Source organism: Styela clava, chromosome 3 (assembly GCF_964204865.1).
Source record: "Styela clava chromosome 3, kaStyClav1.hap1.2, whole genome shotgun sequence".
In the NCBI taxonomy this organism is placed as follows: Eukaryota; Metazoa; Chordata; class Ascidiacea; order Stolidobranchia; family Styelidae; genus Styela; species Styela clava.
The window spans coordinates 22,087,512-22,106,537 of NC_135252.1; the positions used below are offsets into that span (position 1 = coordinate 22,087,512).

Below are 19,026 nucleotides of genomic sequence, written 5' to 3' on the forward strand. Positions count from 1 at the left end.
AAAAATCAATTTTTAGCTGATTATTTTTCAAAGTATCTGTTTGGTGGTCGTGAAGTGGCAAAACGAACGGTTTTAATCCCTTGGGTATCAAAATGGCGCCTGCACATGCCGTGGCTTTATCGAATTGCGTTACTTTGGTATTAAATTACTAAGGATTAATATCCCACGAGGTTCTGAGTTATTGGGGAAGCATTTGGCATATTGGGCACGCTTCTTACAATGTCTTTTACATATTAAGTTTAATATTCGTTTTTCCATTTATTTTTAATTTGAGGTCTTTGTAGAGTGAATTAACATTGACTTCAAATTGAAATTAAATAAAATGTAACGTCGAACTTTATACTTTTCAACGTACAACGTCGCTGTGTTATCGTGCATTAACGAACTTAAGGAGTAGGGTATTTATGTTATTTAACATAACTCCTCTAAAAAGAGATCTTTACAAGCAGTTATTCAGGAGATGAAATTTAGTAAAGTTTGAAATATTTTTTCGGGTCAGTATTGTTAATTTAGATAGATTCAGACCTTGTACTCGCTGTGATCTTATATAATTTTACCGTGTATGCTTCAGTAATAGTATCCTAGAGTTGGTTCACACGTCACCGGCGCTAAACAACCAACTTCTTTACTTGCACTGTAAATTTCGCACATCGTTGCTCAATAGTTGTCACATATCTATCAACGTTTGTCAACAAGATAACAGGATTTCGCGAGTAAAAGTCGAAAACTAAGATAACGAGAGAAAGGTCGTTAAATACAGTGTTGTTGCATTTTTGTATGTTTGAATTTGTGATGTTGTGAAATATTGTCATTTTATAGATAGGTAGAAAGTGACCAAGATAAACGCGATGAAGTGTAATAAAATTTTGAAAGAGTCAAGTTCAAAGGTTAGTGACGTTCAGAGCAATGAATGCATCTGTAGTGAAGTAAACGAATGTACAACTGACAAGGAATTTAAACGTGTGTCGAATAAAATATATTGGATTAAAATAATAAAAAGTAGTACTGTTTCAGTTTGTTTGGTATGTTGAAATTTGGTATGATTTGAAATATACTTATTTGAGAGACAGTAGAATTTAAGCTCAAAATTTACCAAAGTTGTTGGGCAATGAATTTGTATGTAGTGAAATAAAGGGATGAACAACTGACAAGGAGTTTTAAGTGTATTGTGTGAAAGATGTTTGGATTAGAAATTAAAAAAAAAACATGGGCTTCGTCAGCAGAATGTAGATATTTTAGTATAAAAAAGGATTTCATGTTTGAATATTGAAAAGGGTGTTATAAAACAATTATGTTATTGGTTTATGAAATCATAAGTTACTTAATTAGAGGTCAGATTTATTGAGAAAAATTTGAAAAAATTGACTTCTGTATTACAAGTACAACTATCACTATATACATCACTTACTCGCCTACATGTTTGCAAAACCTAGTTGAAAGCATGCTGTGAGCGTTGATTGTATATCCGACTATACACACAGAATGGTGTATAGGAAGTATACGTTATATGTGCTATCTACTACGTTCCATTTCGAGGAATTTAACGCAATATGGCGATCATTTAAAAACCTTCTTTGTGAGAATGAGCAAAATATGTTTTTTGTAGTCTTTTATGGACCTATTACTGAATATTACTTTAAACTAGGATTGAATACCAGCTTTAAAGGCTATAACTCTGTAAAAGTTTGAATTCAAAGATTTAGAAAATTCAACATTCGCCCTTTGTCTTACAATACACGCAAATTGTTACCGTAACTTCTTATAAACATAGCAAGTTATATTCATTTTCCTATTTCTTCGACTAGAAGACTCTTGTCGTTGCTTAGAGAAATTAACATGTGAAACGAAAACATATATGGTATCCTATAATTTATTTTGAAAAGCTTTCGAGTAATTCAAGGAATTAAGCTAAGCACTTAAAGACAATTATCATTCAATTACTTCCGGAGTTTCCTAAAGTGATAATTTGATACGATTATATTGCATTCCACAACTTTGAATAATATAAAATTAAGATTAGACATAACATTTCATTGAGATCTCAATTAGTATGTTTGTATGTCTAACTCTATAATTTATGCCAAACGATAAAACGAATGTGGGTGTGTTTATTCTTCAATTAGAAGAGAATCTAAATTCATCTGAAATATACTTATTATTGTAGCACGTCACACTTTCTTTTAAAACTTTATACGGAAAAATGCCAATATGTAGTAAACTAAATTTTTGCCTGGACAGGACGTTTTCGTTTCACAATGTATATCTTATTAAAGAAGAATCTACATTTATTCTCTTACTCCATAGTGACACCTTGTGTCCCATCACTAATTAATTAATAACTCGCTAATTATACGGCATAATTCATCCCGAACCAATAGGCTTCTAGTCCAACATATGATGAATGCACATGCAAAATCTGGAGCAGATTCAACCTCGCTTTCGTGAGATATCGCGTGCATCTAACAGACAGACAAACAGACAGACAGACAAATACCTATCAACATACTTACCGATTAAAATCGATAAGTAACAATGGTCATAAATTTTTACGCGGAGTTAACTATTTGAATCCAAACTGTATGATTAGTTTATATTGTCCCAATTGGCTTGTGGCATTTTCCAAGCTAGATAAAAATGGTGATAAGTTTTCCCAGATTGTGTGAATTTTTGGTATAAAAATTCAGAGAAAACTGGAAAGTATTTCAATGAGACAAATAATTTGTTATTATCTTCGTGGGTACTCAAAGTGATAATTGATTCGAATATTATTTGCATTACAGTTGATAAACATAAGGTCCACAATTGAAATAAATAGTTGATTTTCAACTGTATAGTCACAACGCGAGGACTATTCAGTTAACATGTTATCACTTCCGGAACGTCATAGAGTCATAATAGGATTCGATTACTTTGCATTCCATACTCCTAATAATGCAAAGTTAGGATTATACATAACATCTCATTAAAATCTTAATTAGTATGTCTGTATGTTTAACTCTATAATTTGTACTAAACAATAAGACAGAGGTGGGTGTGTATACTTCAATTAAAGTTAAATTACGTTTTACAAAAATTTTACTTAATATTTGTAGCGAGTATCACCAACTGTAAAAACTATGTATGAGGATTTGCTTCGACTGAAAGGGAATTTTCGTTTCAAAAAATTTCAATAAGACATTGGGATGATGGACATAACGCAAGGGAGTAAAAAAACTTTCTGAAATCAAATAGTATAGTTACAGAGACGAATATTTGGTCACGACGCTGTTTAGTGGTAATTTTTAATTTGAAGTTATATAGTTAAATTTGATCCACTGTATTTTCTTTATTATTCAAAACTGGTCGCAAATCGATTTTTCATGTAGATCAAAGTTGTTTTCGAAGTGCATTATAACAGGTAAGACCACACGACATGTTTTGGGTCTTAGTATTTGATAGCGACAGACTGAACGACCTTTAAAACGGCATTTTACTCTTTGTGAATCCCCATGGGAGACTTTAGAAGACATGACTGCATTCTCGATTCACATCTGTCTATGTTCCCACATACAGCTAAATAAAGAAAGTAAAATAACTTATATTTTGTAAGTCTATATGATTGAGGTCATACTGCACATTAACATAAATGTATCCCTAAAACGTTCTGTCAGACTGAGGGCATTGATTTTCAGACAAGTATACATTACTATCAATTACTACACTACATAACTATCAAGAACAGATACGGCATGAACCTAAACAATGGTTATCAATTGTTGGGTTTCTTCTCAATCAGGACAAATAAAATTGAACTGAAATTGATTAAGAATAGGTCTCGCGTAACCCCGACTGATAGTAAAATATCTTTCATTTTGAATAGAAAATGTGATACAAGATTCGAGCTTCGAACTAACACAAATGTATCTCTGTAACGACTGACCAAGGTCAGATTTTCTCAGACATACATAATTCCACTACAACATAAAAAAACACGACATGCGCATAAATAATAATTTACGTAGTTCTTATTTTGTTTTCAATAAAGAAATATACATTATGCAGACTTGGGAAAAAGAAAATTGCACGAAAGCATAGAGGACGATTGTCTCACGCGACTCCAACCGATGGATTAAAAAAATTATTCATATCGGTGATTTTCATAAATTATTTTTGGGTTAATAACTTTGTTGTCTGAGAACTTATATATATTTTAACTATTTTACGCTAACTTAACATATTGTGAGACGACGTATTGTTCTCCATTCAAGGCACGGCCTATTTGGTTGTTCGTAGCAGTGAAGGAATGTTTTACCTTCCCAAGAGTGCACTCTATGGTCTGTTTGTGGACACAAAACGACAGCGGCCGCGGTTTTTGAGGGCTCAAGATTTTATTGTTGATAGATTAATTCGGGTTGTCCTTTATTTGACAGTCTTGCAGTTTCCTTTGAGTAAATATTCCACATTTCTATGGCGTTGCCGAAGAGTTAGGATACGTGATATCTAGCAATGAAGAGAATGACTTGTATGGATTTAATAATAAGTTTTACTTTTCTTCAATTACAGAAATATGAGAACGGCATGAGATTTTATTTCGAATTGTAAATTATATAAAGGTCATTTGCAATTAATTCAAGATTTCTTTTGTGTAATAGGTATGAGATAAGCAGGAAAGAAAGTACTTGTTCCGTCCAGGTGTGCTAACGTCCCAGAATTGGCAATGGTTCAGAACCTTGTGCGGATAAGATTAGTACAAAATACAGTTGATCTCATTTTTTATATAGTTGTGTAGTTTCAGGTTGAAAAAGTCTAGTAAAAGCTATTTTTATCTCATTTCAAAATTTCACAAATTTTATTTTATTGCACATACGTTACGGACCGTTCTATTTCCTGCATTTTAATATTACAGTTGGGTGACGCAATGGCCTAGCTGTTAAAAGTGTGGAATTTAACTTTTCGGATTTAAAGTCCATGTCCCCACCTAAATATATTGAGTATAGGAAATGACAAATCAGAATGATTCCGGGTTTTCTAAGTAAATATAAAAGTAATGTCGCGATATATCAGTGATTATTTTTCTATGATCTTGTTCGGAGAGAATAAGCGTCGTAAAAATACCATGAGGCTCATTAAATCACTCAAAATCTTCAAGAGGGAACACTACAAAAATCGTCGATAAAATTTAGTTTTATTACATTTGTCTTCTGCGTATCAAACGTTTATCGGTCTGGCGAAAGAAACATTCAATCGATTTCCTTATGTGGGTCTTTGTCAACAACATTAATTATGTATTATGGAAATTGGCGTTTCATGTCATTTATACATACTTTATAGACGTCTTCAGGTGCTGCTTTTTATTTAGCTTGAGAAATAGCTATTAAACATATGTTGTCTCTACAGTTAGATATAGGTGAGTCTGACTTCCAAATGGCACAAATGTAGAAATAAAGATTTTTTACGCTAATTCAAAATATTTTCAGCAAGGTAATACTTATTATTTTTATAATACCAAATCACGACTTGCACCAGTATCAGTGGTTCGCAGCGTACATTGCGTGATTGAATTGCGCTTATTTGGTTTGTAAGAGGGCGTGAAATGAGCGTATTTACCATTAGAATTAGAAGGTCGGGGGTGTGAACGGCAAGCAGCTATGTTTGTTCTACACAAAACTTAAAAACGCTTTGAACACTTTTAGTACGTAATCTTCTGTTTTCCGTAAGCAACAAGTTTATCGATGGGCACTCATGCAATTACATCCACTGACCACTATCGGACTTTTTGTTAGCACTGATCATTTTTTTCGCAAGATTCCGCAGATTTTTGTTAAGAATTATCATCACTAATTTCCTTTAAATAAATTTGTCCTTGTCAATTAGGTGTAAGAGAAGTAAATAAATATATTAAAGTCAGTTCATGTGAATAAAATCAAAATATGTATGGAAAATTATAAAAATATAAAATCAAATTCTGTATGGAGTTCTATTACAAATGTGCAGCGAGGTGTAATATATTCAGATAGTGAAAGGGCTAGAGTTGGGTTTATAGAAATCTGTTATTCTTTGTTCAACTTAAATATTTCTTTAACTAAACTGACGTTTTCATTCATAAATTCACAATAATGAATTATTTCTGACCTTGATCAAAATAGATAAACTTTAAAAGAGCCCAATGGTGATACTGATAATTTTTGAGACCGACTTTGGGAATTTTGCACAAAATTAAAATAACGTTATATTTATTCCTATCCTCACAATTAAAATCTCAGAAATGGCTATTTAAAATGCCTTGTATCATTTTTTTTCATAATAAACCCGATTATTCTATTTTAGCCAATAATAACTTGTTTTGAACTGAATAATATCTAGTTATAAAGCAATTACATCAATTACGGATGCTATTAAAAATGTTAGAAGTTTTGAATAGCATTTAGATGTCATTGTGAATAGTAACTAGATAGGGTTTATAGCCTTACACAGATGTTATATGTATTTTATAGGGTGTTTCTTAGATTTGAACGAAACTCTAGAAAAGATAAGACAGCGAGTAAGATCGTGGATTCTTTCAGTGCAGTTCATTCAGTGCTGCTTTATATTTATTACACATCTGGTGTTGTTAGAGTTCAAGATATTCAGCCTATGACCTCAAAATAGTTGGGTTCGGCGCGGTAATCACTCAACGATACAGTATATTGAAAAATAAAGAAAATAATTTATTCATAAATTTAAAATTACAGGTATCGATTTCCGTCGTAAAACCACGAAGTATTTGGAATCAGTTTTAGGGTTTCCAAACTCTAGTTTTTAATGTTCATGTTTTAATTTAACTTAAATATAGGCACGAGCGGTAGGAAGCGCCTAAATAAAGAACGGCAAAAATAAGAGTGACTACTGTTTTTATTAAAATTCGCCGGGCCTCTTCGGCGCAAAATCATTTAAATTTACTTTTTGTATTTGTTGTAGCTTTTGTACGTACAAATACGTGTTTAATAAAAAACGCCTGGAACGTGTAAAGGGAAGGTTCAGGTAGATAAATTATTAATGGTTTGAATATATATTCATATAATATTATATAATATAAAAACAACATTTGGACTTTGTATTGTATACAGTACAGAATTACTCCCTCGCCCAAAATCATGTGATAGTTATATAATTTAACTGTTGCGTCGACAGTGAAACTTCGAACTTCAAACAGCAGGCGATGCTGAATTATATAGACTGACCTGCGAACGAGATGCCAATACAGAAAATATGTTGTATATTGCCTCGTTGAATTTTATCACCCTGGTTCCAGTGGTTTTTTTATTCAAGAGAGCTGCTTCATTGTACAGACTGATGTTAAAGTACAACTTGGCACTGTTAGCGTTTTCATTTCAAAATTCTATTAATTAAAAAAATGCTTCAGAAATGGCCGTAGATATAACATTAAAACTTAGATCTGGTGTTTATTTTGTTCCTTGATTTCAGTTGATGCTTGTTTGTTATTATTTATTTGTTGTAACCGTCTGTCTCGTGCTCCATGTGCAAACAATGTTTAACGGTTGATAAGACAAAATACTGATAAGATTAATAAGTCTGTGAAGAATATCACTTTGATTTTTTTTTTATCAGTGATTGTAATCGGCGTTATCGGTATCGCACTGTTTACTTCCACTTATTTATATTAGAGAGCTCACACTTTTACTAACTTGTGCGCCGTATATAAGAAACCGACAGCAATCCATATGTATAAACGAGGGACAGATACATATAAGCTAAGTCAGTTTATTGGCGTACTGGGACTTTTCTAAGTATGTTTATGAAATATGTTTCAAAATAAAAATAAAATTTTTCAGTTCAAAAAAATTAAAGTCAGAATGTCGTGAGAAATATCACAGAATAAATACAAAAAAAAGGAAAAGTCTTTTTAAATAAGATACTATTCCTATTGCATTGTTACGAAGTTATGAACGTAATAATTAGCTTTGTCCAACGATTGTTATTGGACCATAATAATAGGTATGAGCGTCATAATTATCGAATTGATTTCAGTCTCGCGACAATTGCCATGACACGGTCGTGTTATATAGTTGTATTCAAAGCAGTACTTTTGGGATCAGCTAGTCTAAAACTTAGTGCTCCAAGATAAACAGCATGCAAGATTGAAACAGGTAGGTAAATTGAGATCCACATCAACCCAGCGTAATATTTCTCGTCGAACGTTTTCCTGCATTAGATAACAGGCATTTTCTTTTCTGACAACGTGGTCAAGACTCAGTAATGCTTTTGTTATCAGCTGGTTTAGAGCATATGTGTTCCAAGGTATACTGGATTATAGAATGACTCTTCAGGCTGATCGTTAAGGTAGCATATGATGTGTGATTAATGGCCATCCATTGAATCATTTCGCTCGGAACGTTCATTCGCACAATTCACCAACGATTTGCTTTTCATCGTAGGCTAGGTTTAGTAATGCCTTTGTAAGAGAAATTGAAATTAAACTTCATGCTAGGGTAGCATATAAAGTGAGATCCCTGCAAAAACAACAGGTTTTCATTTCAACGTATTCAACAAAAAATGAAAAATGATATGAATATACATTAGATTGTATTGCAAATTAGCCTGATTTAAAGTAAGACTTCAAATAAATTTATCTTGTTTTTGTTTATATAGATATATTTGGCATTCTATTTTCGAAACTTCGATATGGAGATACCTCCAGACGGTTTACTCAATGACGTAAACTATTCCTTCCGAGTCAAAAAGATTGTAAATATGGATTTTTTTTGAAAGTGTGATTGCACAGTGAATATCAATTACAACACCGAGCTTTAGTGAGCAAAATATAGGGCGGCATATGCTTGGCCTTAATTTTGCATAGATAAACGTTATGTAATTAAAACGGGAATGCCGCGGGGAAGAATGGTATTGACACGTGCAGAAATTAATGAGAGCAAGACGAACAATAGTAAATGCTTTAAAATTAGCATCATGCTCGTTATCGGAGACGCATATGCTGCTGTGCTTTTGTACATGAAATGAGATTTTTTACGACCGCGTCATCTGATTTTTGTCTACTCTGTACGAATAAGAGGTTCGATATATCGCGGTGTGTTATTAGTGTGGTATATTGATACAGTTTTATAAGTCACTTTGAATATCGTGCGTATATGAGTGTTTGTTACAATTAGCAATTATTTAATTCTATTTCAGCAAAGTTCTTGAACAGTATAAGGTGATCAAACTTAGTTTCGAATAGTCAGCGAGCGTAATTATACAAATATAACTTATTCAAATATACAGGTCGGGGAGGCGATTGAAACTGGGAGTTTCAAAGTTGCAACGCCATCATATCCGCCGCGTCAATAGTTAATCAAATGTGTAAGTTTGCACAGTTAGATTTCTGTTTATCTCTGAACATTGTAAAGTATGGTCACGTCACGAGCATATCAGTTATCAATAAACTAAAGAGATTACAATGCTGGAAGATAAGACTCAGGTGATAAGCTTGTACTTTATGAGCAAAAGATTTGATGCTAACGTAGTCCGGGTATTTCGGATTCCAATCCGTTACCAACACTATGAATATGTTCATCGCATTATTGAGTACATTATGCCGGATCGTGTCGGATCGTAACATATATATGTATCGATGGTATTCCTCACTTAAAATCCATATCCTCATGAATGTTTGTATAGTTAAGGAAGCATTTACGAATGGCAAATTTATAATTGTTCATTAGTGGTTCATATTGCTTACATAATTTAGCCTCGTGGGAAAAGATATTCCAGCTTTTATCAATGAATCAGCATTGTAATTTATTGTTTATTCAATCTATGGACCGAATGTTGAACTCGAGCGAATCGTGATTATCTGCATTAACAACGTATTTCTAAATTTCAACTGGAACGTTGTGAAGCGTGACCGCATTTAGATCCTGCCTAAGGATGGATGTTTATTTATTTTTAAATCTGATTCAATTATACGTCAAGGAACTACAAAAACGTACATAACCTACATAAATCAAAAATCATATATCTCATTGCGGGGACCTATTTGGCATACGATGTCTATAGCTCTTATACCGACTGCATCCTATATTTTAAATATAAGGATCGCATGTTTTGTTTGGTTTGAAAGCATACGTGGGCCAAAACGTCCGATACGAAATGCCTGAAAGCCGATTCAGTCTATAGAGGAAATATTCATTTTTAATCCATTCAATTCAATGATAAATTAGGAAACCACAAAAATATAGCAGATAACAAAGGTAGTGGATATCAATTCGCGTACTAACGAATTCATTGGGCGCCATTACTGCTTCTTAAATACATGCTTTAGCTGACTTTGAACATATTTTAATTTACTCGGCTAGCTAGGTGTTCACGTGCTAAATATGATTGCTGCAGTAGAGTGAGGGTCAAAGAAAAGATAAACCAAAACCAATGTTTTATAAAGAATATTTTCTACTGTAAAGTTCGACAAAAAAATTAATTAATAATAAATTTATGAAATTATTAGCTAAGTTAATATTATTGCTTATTAATAATGCCCACCTGCAACAGTAGCATAAGTGAATGACATTAGAATGTATAACCAATCCACGTTAAAATAATATATTGATTTTCATAGTTACATTTGCTCTAAATGAGAGTGATTTTCCACATTCATTTAAAAGTATAATGATACCCAATTAGCGCTTTTCCCACCGTAAACAATGCGAAATATTTTAAGATTAGTACAATTATGTCGAGGCATTCATTGAGGGCTTTATTAGCAGTTGTATTTTGAGGCCAGATGCTCTAATAAAGATGTTCATTTTTAGTTCCATACAATCGTTATTAAGATATGACTTGAATTGTATTGCGGTTTTTCTTGTTAATACTTGTTTTAGTGGTTTTCCGACCTGGGAGGAACTCTTACCCAAAGAGGTATTTGTCGTTCTTAGGGAAATGTTGATTTGTATTAGCTGTAGCATTATTTTTATACTTTAGTTTCTTATTATCATTGTAATACTTATTTATCCACACAATATAAACTACTTAATCTATATAAAAGCGGGGGTGCGACTTGTGCATAACACTCGCTATAGGATCCACTAAAGATCAATTGAATAAAGTTTTCTTGCATTGCGAGGGAGGAATAATGATTGATTAGGAATAGAATTTCGGCAGTTTAACAATTTCTGGCTATAATTTGGTATTTATTTCTCTATTGAATGAACCAAATCACTTTACTTCAGGTTTGGTTTGAATAATTAAAATTGAAAATTGAAAGTTTTACATTTACATAAATGTCGCTTTGATAATACTTGTTGACATTAGCTGAATTGTATTTTGAATAAAATTTTTATCTGTTTGGCCAATATCCACCATCGACTTTATATCCGATCTTTGGGTTCGCGCGTTTTGCATGCGGGTGATAGGTGACACTTTGACGCAGTTTGATTTCGACCTGATCTGGGGTCAAAGCGTTTTTCTGATTTTACACTTGCTAGGTCAAGCTTAGAATCATTTTATGACATTACTGGTTTATTAATCAGCGCAATGGACCTTACTGCAGTGCCACCAGAGAATCAGGACCTGTGTTTCAAACCACAAGCTAATCTGTCCAAAGTGATTTAAACATCGGATTTATTTTTATTTTTATAACGACTATTAGAAAATCGGTATTTAAACTATAATTATCGATATTCCTTTATTCAACAGTGAATTTTAATTTATATAAATTAAAAATGGGAGTTTGCATGAGTTTGAATCATGACGAACTTCTTGCCAAACAGAGGAGCCATGATATTGACAGACGGCTGAGTTTTATGGCAAGAAAAGAAGAAAATGTTGTAAAGCTGTTGCTCTTAGGTGAGATCTACTTGGTAAACGTAGTATGGAAAAATTAAATGAACTACATGTGTAGGCAGTATTTTCTCTATTTATTTTTACTTAATTTCACTGTGAAATTCCTATTTACTTATAATTGATGCTTTATATAATTGAAATATCTCATTTTTATTTAAAGTAATTCTATTAGATGAGTTTAACTCAGAAAATTTCCAAGGGAAAATAATATACACTTGCTTGATTTTGCTAATAGGCAATTTATATCATATTTTAATGTCTACTCTTATTCAAATTATAAAATAATAATCTCAGGGGCTGGGGAAAGCGGTAAAAGCACATTTGTGAAGCAGATGAAAATTATTCACAATTCTGGATTTTCAGCCGAGGAAAGATGTGCCTTTAAGGTAAGAGTATCTAAAACGTGGTCAGGTTATATGGATTACCAAGTTTAAATATCATACTCTGTCGCTCAGTCAAGTACACCAAATTATGACTTCGGTCGTGAAAACTCTTTGCAATATCAGCCCAATATGTAGTAGAGTATTTTTGTCTTAGGCACGATAATAATTTTGGTTGAATCCGATACCCATCATCTCATTCAATGTGTAACAAATTAAATGAGCAATGATAAAAATGGAAGAATTCTAAATTTTTAAACACTGTAGCTCCTTAGGCAGTCAGCAGATTATTGTACAGAGCCTTGATCGAATTGAAGTAGTAAAAGGGCCAAATGAAAAAGCCTGTTTTTGATAACCACGCATATTTGTATTTTTATTGACCTGTCTATTCAACTGACTTTTGTAATCATAAATATTTTATCGTCCAAGTTCATTCCCACGGGAAATGAAACGGTTTTAAATAATTTTATTTCCTGGTTTATCGGGTCATGGAATTTAAATGACTAATCTAAATTGAGGTACCAAATAGGTTACAGGTACAGCAAGGATCGCTTTGGCATTTGGTATTAGCTTATATGTAGAATAACATGAATATTTATATAAAGTGTCTATAACCCCGATTAGTTTGAAGTGCAACTTGTCAAAAATGTTTAAAATTTTACCACCGAAAAATGGTAAACTCGTCTAATAAAAAAATTGAACTTTTCTAGCCAAATTGGATTATGTTAAGGTTATGGTTACGTCGAGACCAAATCTCTTGTTGTACCTTTCAGTTTTTTGACATCTATGTCCCAATGATAAGCTTAGCTTCTGGTCGTCAACGCCATGGTGGCTGACAACTCTTCAATCAGTACTAGTCATGCATTTAGTTGGGTAAAATGATCTTGCTATGAGCAAACGTATATTGAAGATGCAATTGAAAATTCAAAATCCTCAAACATAATTAAATACCTCAAAAATGTAATTAACTCGCCGATATATTCACAGTATCAATAAATAGTAATTTGATATTCCAACATGTTTAAAATACTCCTTGTATAATCAGATGTAATTATGGCACTTCAGGGCGGCGAAAATTGGCGCAAAAAAAGCAATTTTAATTACCGAGCAGCGCCACCCATTACGACTAACATTGAAGACGAAAATAAAAAATAGTTTTTTGTCGATGCGATCTAATATTTTATATAACAACCACAAATCATTTCCTATCATATAATAAGGATTGACAAGAATTACATTTTGTCATTCCAATGCAATTTAATTACTTTGAAGCTGCAATTAAACACACTACAAATATGTTTTTTAATTTCTATACCTGAAATTATTTCTGAAGCGTCAGTGATTTTATTACTATTTTTAGTTAAGTTTATTTTGCTGCTATGTTTGGCTGGTGAGTTACTTGATGCAGGGCCAAATATATCTGAATGGGCATTGCGTTTGCTCTTGCATTTTAGTGGAATATGCATATATGAAAGTTTCCGTTTAGCATCTTCCTATTTCTGTTTTTTTCGTTATATTTTGCTCTTTGGTCGACTGTTTACTGACAATAGAATTGATGCAAATATTACGAAAATGTAAAAATTAGATAACTGTGGGATCACTCATAACGTTTTTTCATTATTGATATGTAATAAATTAAATTTTTAAATTGAACATTTTTGTCTTCATCTAGCTAAAATTGATACGATTTTAAAAATACATTATAGTAAAGCTGGTATCAGATTTGTTAATTTTATAAGAGTAAATTTTAATTTTCAGTCAGCCATCTTGGACAATCTTCTAAATTCAATGAAATTCGTACTTCAAGGAATGGTGATTTTAAGAATAAATCTCAGCAACATAAAGAATAAGGTAAGATACATTTTATTTATCAAGCAGAAGTGAAATCTTAATAAAAATAAACTGACAAGTCTTATTTTTATGTCAAGTCTTAGAACCTCAAAATTTTAACAATAAAATACATCGTAAACTCATGACTCTTACATAATGAATCAAATTTTAGAATTTGATTTTAATCTTAATGTTTGATTTTTTTTAAAAGTACTTATGCAAAATAGCCTTCCCCAGAATATCAAGATAAAATTTTTTCAATTGAAAGAATGTTTATGAAATACCAACTTATTTCTTTATTTCAAGATTCACGCCCAAACTGTACTTTGCTATCCTTACACATGTGATGACGACGTCACACTTCCGCCGTTCCTAGGAAACGCATTACGCCATTTATGGAGAGATCGAGGTGTTCGAGCAGCAGCAAAAAGAGGTTTCGAATACGAACTCAATGATTCTGCTTTATAGTAAGTTTTAATGACTATGTTTTAATAACGAAGCAAAAACAGGAAAAAGAGATGTAATGCGTAAATAACCTATTATGAATAAACATACCAGCCACAAGGTAGAACGTCTGACTGTGGGTATATAAACATATCAAAAACACAGAAAAAAACAACCTCAAAAGTGCTATTTTTAATTTTGATCTTCTTTTCAAGCCAAAAAAATACCAAATGTGCACATGTCGCTTCAAATGATTTGTTTCAAACTATCAGACAATTTTAATCTTCAATTTAATTTACCATTAGTCCGGTGCATTATCCTTGTATGTTTTAGATCTTCATATCTCATTACGCTCGCCTGGCTTTGTATAAATTATTATAACTTGATATAATTTAGCAATAGATTCACTATATAAATGCGAAAGGGCTCAATATTAATCAATATTTAATTAATATCAAAGCTTCTCATCACAGTTATTTTAACCACATCCGACGTTTGACGTCCTCTGATTACATTCCAACCGTTGATGACGTTCTTCGAGTTAGAATAAGAACTCTCGGTGTAATGGAATCGCAGTTCAGATTCAGTGGAATTTTATTCAGGTACAATAATTTTCGATTGGTCATTCTATTTACGTATCTGTTGTTTCATGGTGTTCAGGTTTTTTTTTAACTGGCCATATCTAACCAAAACTTTTTCTGTTTACAATGAGTGCTTTGATTTTCACTGAAACAGGCCTCTCTATTATTGAGTCACTATTTTAATGAAAACTAATACTACATTATGAACGCTGGATAAGAGGTTAGTTGAATGCTAATAAAACAAATCATTCACATAAAAGCATACCTCATATCCCAATATTTATTTATACGTTGTGTATATGGCATCACATCAAAGCGAATATTGCACCACGTGTCAATTTATAGAACCAATGTTATTACAGAGCGAATAGTGACCATAATTGAAATTTTATTCTTGTCTGCTAAATGAATGAAATTAAACTGATTTGTGGTTATTTTCTGTCCAGAGTTTTTGATGTTGGAGGACAGAGAACAGAAAGACGAAAGTGGATCGCTTGCTTTGATCACGTGAGAGCTGTATTATTTGTAGCCGCTTTGAGTGGATATGACATGACATTACTAGAAGATTCTAGTGTGGTAAGCAACTTTCAATATTAATTTATGTGTATGAGTTTCCATTGCTGTTAGGTTTGAAATTTCATGTCTGCAATACAAAATAGAATCGAGACATATGGACTAGTTGATGGGGATACGTTTGAACAAACCATTTATCTGCTTTACTTTTTTCATGATGGAAAGAATACCTTCTAATTGTATTCCATGAAATAAAGACACACAAAAAATGTGTTTGTAACAAGTTGCATGTTAATATTCGAGTGTCTGTTTCAAGTATTCTATATACTTTTTATATATAAAGTTATATAAATTTATACAATTTCATATATTAAAATGTTCTAAATGCGTTTATATAATCACATTTGTACCCTTTCAGAATCGACTTCGAGAAAGTTTGAAATTGTTCGGATCAATCTGTAACAACGCTTTCTTCAACATGACATCTATGGTAATTTATATTTTGAGCATTTTATAAAGTTAAATTAAAACCTCACATTATTTTTCATATTTCATTGCTCTTCTCTCTAATTCTTCTTACATGTCTACTTTATATAAATCCAAGATTTTGTTATTTATATTCTTATGGTGGAAATATATTATTTCCAATATTACGTTACATGGCGATATTAAGCAAATTATTGGACACAAAGTGTACCATTGGATTTCTTTGTTAAATTGTTGTTGTTGTTAATATTACTCTTCTTGTTGTTGTTATTTTGTTGTAAAAAAATTGCTTTTTTCACTAACTTCGGAACCAATTGCTTCGGGATTTTTAATAGTTAAATATTGTTGTTGTCACGAAATGCTTTATTTATCGTAAACATTCCCGTGGGCTCTATTGAATTCGTTTTCACTTCGGAGTTGTTCACCGTTTGGCGGTTTCGCGATCGCATTCTAGCGATTTCAGTTGGTTTTTATCAAAGTCGCTTTCGTGTCCATAAATCTGAGCATTGCTTTTATTTGGCAAATAATTTGAGCGAAACAATTGAATAGTCTTCACTCAATCATTTCATCACGAACGTGTGAGTTTATTCAATCAAATGTTTATTATAATTTACCCACATTTCTATTCAGATATTGTTTCTCAACAAATATGATTTATTTGAGAAGAAGATAAAACGAACTAAAAGACATATGAGATACTATTTTCCTGAGTATGAAGGTATGAACTGTTAGAGAGAAATATTTTATTATCTCACCATTACTAATTACTCGGTTTATTGATGAAAGAATTGCTGATTTATGAGTATTGAGGTAACAATTATCGGCTAGGTTGACAAATATCCTGCAAAATGTTAACTCGATTGTGAACGCAAAAAATTCAAATATTTAATCTCTAAATATTTGTATGATTTTCGGTATGATATTTGGTTAGTACTACTTAGTTCCGCTATGTCCCAACTGAAAGGCGGCAGAGTAAATTGGTAATAACTCTATGTTGAAAATGTATCCATGCTACACGAACGTATTTATTCTATCTCTAGTTAGCTTGTGTTAATTAAATGGGACAATACATCGATGTCTAACTTTCTATATTCCATAGCAATTTTCTTATGTAAAAACAATAAATTAATAGCAAGTTAGATTTTTTAGGAAAATCTAATATGATAATTAATGATAAAAAAGAACTTCTCGTTGTCGTTGTACGCAGGGTGTAGTATTGACCTTGGGCAAGACACATAATCGCTTTTAAAAACTTCTAGACTGATTTACTTTCATTGAACTTATAATTTCTTTTTTTACCGGGTGATAAACATGGAAATGCACTCTGCTAAATTAGTTTGTTTGATTCTAAATATTGCATTTATTCATTTTAGGACGAGATGGTGATGTTGACTTTGCAGCCGATTTCGTGAAAGCAAACTTTTTGGCTTTGAATAGAAATGCAGAAAAGGTAAATAATCGATATTGGCTCGACTTCGCATTGATTACATTTGATGACTCAAATATCTTATTTGAATTTGAACTATTTAAAAGATACGTGCTCCGAGAATAAACGGCGGGGTATTTTAAAGTTGTGAGACGTCAAAATATATTTCAAAAACTATTTATTATATTATTCTGGCGCTGTGTAATTGATCAATTTCTGTAACATTCCTCTGATGAAATATATCAATCCTCAAGTGCGAATCCCACAAGTTCGACAAGGTACTAGTTGTACCTTGTTTAACTATTGTTTAACTGTTAATTAATGCGAGAAATTGTCATTCGATTATGTTCTTATACATACAAAACTAATGTGGTTAATAGAAGGTATTTTAGAAGAAATACTATTGTCAATTACAATTTTTTCAATTTTGTCATATAAAATCAGCATCTGATGTGCAGAAGCGGGAATATTGTATGGATATTGCTCTAGAATCCTATTATTATCTTGAAGCAAACAAACATTGTAAAGCAAATTGTTCTTTACTTATTTTCAGGTCGTTTATCCGCATTTTACAACGGCAACCAACACCGAACATATCGAAATCGTTTTCCACGCAGTTATGGATACAATAATAAGAGAGAATTTGGAATCTGCATCACTTCTGTGACATAATAATTTAACATTGTGACGGAACATTTTCATTCATAGGGAAAGTAATATGTCATAAATGAAAAGTAATTGTCATGATGTTGAATTAGTAATCGCAATTATTACCGATTGAGGTGGAAGAATCTAACGAAGAAGAAGGGCCGGCGCATGCGAAGGAATCAAACGAAAAAGTAATTTCGACGTTGGTCGAGTGATTATCTCAAAATATACATAAGGATTTTGAGGTATATATAAAAGTCGTATCCCATAGAGACATATACACCGGTTTATAATTGCTATGTTTTTATATTTAGTCCAAAAACTGGTCTATTTATTTTTCGTAAGATACGGTGCTGTTACAATATTTTCTGATGAACAATCTCACTGTTCATTGCCGATATTTGACAATCCAAAGACATATTTCAATTAATAATTGGCAGAATCACAATAAGTGGAATCTTGATATGTTTTTTAAATATTATTCATATAAATTACAAAAAACTATGACAAGGTGAGAATTGAGCCGAATACCAGGACATGACTGCGACTGCGCTTTCCAACTTCACGTACTGAAAATATTTTCCATGAATGATAATTCAAGTTACATTCATTGACTTTCTTTTTCATGTTTGTTTTTTTGCATTCTGCAATTTACATTGTTTACCATTCGGGTATGAACTAAATTTGGATTGTTTGATGGAAATTTAGAAGGCAAAAATTAAACCATCTATATTCACAAATATTGCCAGTCGTTTGTTTCATGCCGGGATTCTAAAATTATACTTTCATTTTTTTTAAATAAATTGAGATTGTAAGATATCATTCATAGCGTGACATGGTAATTTGATAAAGATATTTTTAAACTATGTTTCGGAAATTTCATTCGTACACATTCTAGTGAAACGTT

At 32.0% G+C, this 19,026-nt stretch overlaps 1 protein-coding gene across 1 annotated transcript; it reads left to right on the forward strand.

Annotated features, from left to right (window-relative positions):
* The first annotated feature begins 11,647 nt into the window (after positions 1–11,647).
* Positions 11,648–18,913, forward strand: LOC120342242 (guanine nucleotide-binding protein G(o) subunit alpha-like). Its single transcript, XM_039410994.2, has 10 exons — positions 11,648–11,814; positions 12,106–12,197; positions 13,950–14,042; positions 14,328–14,488; positions 14,939–15,067; positions 15,493–15,622; positions 15,978–16,049; positions 16,676–16,763; positions 17,419–17,495; positions 18,025–18,913. Exons 1-10 carry the CDS (start codon positions 11,691–11,693, stop codon positions 18,136–18,138), a joined length of 1,080 nt encoding a protein of 359 aa, XP_039266928.1. The 5' UTR covers positions 11,648–11,690; the 3' UTR covers positions 18,139–18,913.
* Positions 18,914–19,026: the final 113 nt, after the last annotated feature.